The 4,900-nt window shown below is 41.6% G+C and overlaps 1 protein-coding gene across 1 annotated transcript; it reads left to right on the forward strand.

The window, feature by feature from the left end:
• The first annotated feature begins 1,500 nt into the window (after positions 1-1,500).
• On the forward strand, positions 1,501-3,542 carry LOC126980311 (capping protein inhibiting regulator of actin dynamics-like). The gene is made up of 2 exons (XM_050830056.1): positions 1,501-2,698; positions 2,807-3,542. The coding sequence occupies exons 1-2, from the start codon at positions 1,929-1,931 to the stop codon at positions 3,024-3,026; spliced, it is 990 nt and encodes a 329-aa protein (XP_050686013.1). The 5' UTR covers positions 1,501-1,928; the 3' UTR covers positions 3,027-3,542.
• The last annotated feature ends 1,358 nt before the right edge of the window (positions 3,543-4,900 follow it).

Below are 4,900 nucleotides of genomic sequence, written 5' to 3' on the forward strand. Positions count from 1 at the left end.
AACAATCATCCTACAATTCCTAAGTCATGTTTTCTCTAGCAACACACACACACACACACACACGACAAAAGCACTACGTAAGTAGCTTATTTGTGTGGGTGAACAAGGTAGATTATGGATAAGATAGCGTGGGTGATAATAATAATAATGATAATAATGATACAACTACTACTAATGATAATGATAATAATAATAATAATAATAATAATAATAATAATAATAATAATAATAATAATAATGATAAGGACAACAAAGACACGTTCAAAGCATGTATGAATAAACAAGAGAGAGAGAGAGAGAGAGAGAGAGAGAGAGAGAGAGAGAGAGAGAGAGAGAGAGAGAGAGAGAGAGAGAATACCTGTCCCCCCCTGAACACAGCCTTGAACATCGCTGCTGATCTGCTTCCTACGATAAGATAATGTTATCGGAGAAGCTTACAGTGACTTTAAATCTGATACAAGTGTGATAAGGAGGTCTAGGGAGGAGGGGAGGAGGAGGAGGAGAGGCGTTCTGTATGGAAGAAAGTCTCAAGTAATAGCTAAACTAGACTTATGGTTAGGTATATGCAAGTAAATGTGTTCTTTCCTAAATGGTATAGTTTGGGGTAGAATGGTCCTCGCGGGGTTGAGTTTAGCATAGTGTGCCGTTCATGTGACTCGTTTTCTTTCGGGTCAAGTAAGTGAAACGCAGCAGAAAACTTCCGTAGAGTTCACGCACGCAACGCCACTCGATGCTATATTTATTTATTTATTTAGCTTTTGTCTGACCTTCCCTCTGTCGCACTACTACTGTGTTCTATTTCTTATTTGTTTGCTTTGGTAAATAACTACAATACTAATTCTACTACTACTACTACTACTACTACTACTAACAATAAGTGTAAATAATAATAATAATAATAATAATAATAATAATAATAATAATAATAATAATAATAATAATAATAATTTGTTTTTTGCGTTTTACATTAAACACACACACACACACACACACACACGCACTACCTGGAATGAATTAAATCAAGTAGGTAATTTATAAGATGATCGCGAAGATAATCATCATAAAGTAAATCACCTGATACGAATACGCTGAAATATAACCACCACCACCACCACCAACAACAACAACAACACCACCAAACAATACCACCACGATCACCCCCCCGCTACCACAGTCCCGCACTATCTTCACCATCATATCCTTCTATACTGCCCCATCATTATCAGCATCAGCCCTTCCACCACCCCTTCAAACACCTTTAAACATAACAGGTGTATGGACAGGTATGCCGTAAGAGGCCATGACTTGCAGTAAGTGAGCCAGTGGTCGTAAACAAGCCCCGTCCCGTGAGTCTCCTGAAGTACCTGCGCCAATCGATAACTAAATAATGCACGTGCTCACCTGTTGCTTCTGGGATATCGATTAACAGTTGCCAGGAACACCATTTCGTGACGATTCAAAACACATTCAAGTACACCTGACATTCTTTTGGTGGTGTGGTGGTGTGGCTGGGTGCTGTGCGTTAGGTTGAGAGGGTGACTGTTGGTGTTTTAAAGGATGTGTGGTTGTAATGAGGGCGATGCACCTGTTCGGAATGAGATGGCGTCCTCTGCAGGGTGGAATGGGAACTGAGGCACATTCCTTATAGATGAAGAGAGGGAGAGAGAGAGAGGGATAGAGGCGAAGAGAGAGAGACCCATTCTGGTTAAGTATCCCGGCAGCTACACGCACGTTACAATACCTCTCTACCTTCTCTCAAGCCTGACGTAAAAAAATCAACTACTTAACAAATTACTGCAGTGGGCGTGTGTAGTGCAGAGTATAGTAAGGTGTGTTGGACGCAAAGTGGTGGAGGTGTTATTGTTGGTGGTGTGTGTTGCATAATCCCAAACGTAAACAACGACAAGGTAATCTGACTGGCAAACACCATGACTGACGACTTCTTTGACGACTACTATGAAAGTGTGGGTGTCGGTGGGGACATTGGGGCCTTTCTGAAGAGCGGCCAAGGTGACACAGGAACACAGCCGAGTGGACACGCTGAGGCCGATGACCTACATAAACCACCTCCCACGGGACACGCCAAGGATGCGAGTATCGACAAAGACACAACAACAGCACCGGGGGGATCCTACAGTGAATCCTTCGAGACAGAGAACACCAAGTCAGAATCCCTAAAAAAACAGACATCAGAAGAGGACTCAAATGAAGTTTCTGAGGATGTAAATGGTTCAGAGGAAGCTTCGTCCGCTGATGTTACGCAAGAGAATGATAGTGAAGGTTCAAATGATAGTGTTTCCCTTCAAGAGGAGTCAAAGAAAATGGAGAGTGAAGAGGAAGAAAGCGAGTCGAGTCATGGCAGGCTCTCCCAAAACACTTACAGCATAGATGAAGAAACTAAACGGACAGGAAGTGAGAGAGACCAGGAAACTGATGAAGAAAACGAAGAAAGAATAAGAGACGAAAAAGAGAAGCAAAAGAAGAGAAAGGTGATCAAAGACTGGATTGAAAGAAAGACAAGAGAAACACGCGACAAAAGAAAAGAGGAAGCGAGGAAGATGGAAGAGCTGGCCAGACAAGAAGAGGAAGAAGCGGAGAGGAAGAAGAAACAGGAGGAGAGGAGAAAACAGAGAACGGAGAAGGAACTGAAGGAATGGCTGCAAAGGAAAGCAAGAGAGGAAAAGGAGGCGATATTAAGGTAAGAACAAACATGAAAAAGTAAACAAAAACATCATAACAAGAGAGAGAGAGAGAGAGAGAGAGAGAGAGAGAGAGCACTAACCCCACCCCCCTCTACATACCACAGACAGCAAGAGGAAGCAGAGGAGATGAGGAAAATGAAGGCGGAGAGGGAGGCACGCAGCTTCCAGACATACCTCTCATGGCTCTCCCAAAACCCGCCCTCTGCCGCCCACCGCCACCACACCGCCCTCGCCTTCACCGGGAGCAGAGTCATCACCTACTACGATCGCTCCTGCCCCGCCCCTCCCGCCTTCAGGAACCAGGAGCCGTGGCGGAGGTGGTGACGGCAGGCTGGTTACTCATCTGGTGGAGAGAAGAGTAGCGTATTTTGAGGACATGTTTTTTTCTTTTTGTTTCCGAAGATTTAATAGGAATTGAAATGGTTTAGGTGAAGTTATTTGTTTTTCATTTATTTGTTCGGACTTGAAATCTCTTGGTCTAAGCGTTTTATTACATAGATCTGTCCGGAGTTTTCACATTTTAAGTTGTTTTTGTTTTTATAGATTTATCTAGGATTTAGATATTTGGGCGATCAGTTTCTATAAATTGAATAGGTAATGCAATGTTATGGGCCTAGTTAATGGTTCTACAGATCTAAATAAGAATTAGAGTTTACGTGTTACGGTGAAAAATAGATAAGAGCGATGGAATGTAAAATGTTTGTGATGTGAGAGTATATTTATATCAAAGACATATATACAAGATTATATTTTAATGTTCTCCGTAAAATCATACAGATAATAGTGACGATAGTTTTATGGTTCAAAGAATACTGTTCATGTTTACACGAATGATAAAGTCTAAAGAAATATTCACTTGGTTTTGTTCACTATTACTGTAGTTGGTGTTCCACCCTTAGAATAGATCCTCTTCTTTACAGACAACATAGAAAACGAAGATATCAGGGAGACTAATGGATAAATTTCATTCGTTACATATTATCAAACTACTACTACAACCGCCACTACTACTACTACTACTACTACTACTACTACTACTACTACTACTACTACTACTACTACTACTACTGCTGCTGCTGCTGCTTTTGATGCTTCTACTGCTACAAATACATCTACATCTACCCCCTACTGTCCAAGTAATTGCGCTCCCTTTTTCATGTCATTAACATAAAAATATAATGATATTTTTTATCATCATGATGATACTAAATTCACATCAACCATAACTATAATAAGACCAGGATGGAGCACGCTTCACTGTAGCCAGACCAGTTATAGTTCACTCAACCCAGACAGAGATTGCAGGAACGCGAAGGGACGAAACCTTTAACAACAACAACAACAACAGGAACCCCATTGACTGCTTCAGCCTGAGGGAACAACCCATATCACCTAAGTGTGTCGCGCGCCCCTCCCACCAATGTCTTGTTACCCCGCGACGCACAACGCTACTCTCTGGCCCACAGAAAACAGGCATCGGGGCCTGACTTGCACTTTGCACGCTCCGTTGGCAAGGAATTTCCATTTTTTCTGGTATGTTTTAATGTTTGCTGAAGAGGCGATGATGAGAAGGATTATATTATACGGCGTTAGTATTTTACAGCTACGAGAGAATATAACAATGATAATAATAATAATGTGATAATAACAATAATAATAATAATAATAATAATAATAATAATAATAATAATAATAATAATAAAAATAATAATAATAACAAAACTAGTAGAGAGTAATAATAATAACAATAATGACTAGAGAAATTTCAACGACTAACAATAATATTACCTTGAAAAACCTTAAGAAACAGCTATAAATATTTAAGATAACATTACCTGCTGGGAGTGGGTGAAGATGCGTTAGTGAAGAAAAAGAAATTACATACAACGGGTAGAGAAACTTTCACCACACACACACACACACACACACACACACACACACACACACACACACACTTACCCTCCCCTCCTACCCCCCATGGAAGGCAACAGAAGACGACCTACATTTGCTACCTAAAGAACGTCGATCATGCGCGTGTGAGGGAAAGATAGAGACCGATTGAGACCGATAGAGACCATGAACACTCACTCGCTGCCCCCCCCCCCCCTCCCCCACACACAGAACACTCCCTCGCCTCTCCCTCCCCCCCCCGGCCAGTCACTCCCATCAGGACGAGAGGCGTGGAGTATGCAAGGCAA

Source organism: Eriocheir sinensis, chromosome 44, assembly GCF_024679095.1.
Source record: "Eriocheir sinensis breed Jianghai 21 chromosome 44, ASM2467909v1, whole genome shotgun sequence".
NCBI lineage: Eukaryota > Metazoa > Arthropoda > Malacostraca > Decapoda > Varunidae > Eriocheir > Eriocheir sinensis.

Coding starts and splice junctions, on each gene's coding strand:
- LOC126980311 (XM_050830056.1), top strand. CDS start 1,929: ATGACTGACGACTTCTTTGACGACTACTATGAAAGTGTGGGTGTCGGT. Junction 2,699..2,806: donor GAAAAGGAGGCGATATTAAG/GTAAGAACAAAC, acceptor TACATACCACAG/ACAGCAAGAGGAAGCAGAGG.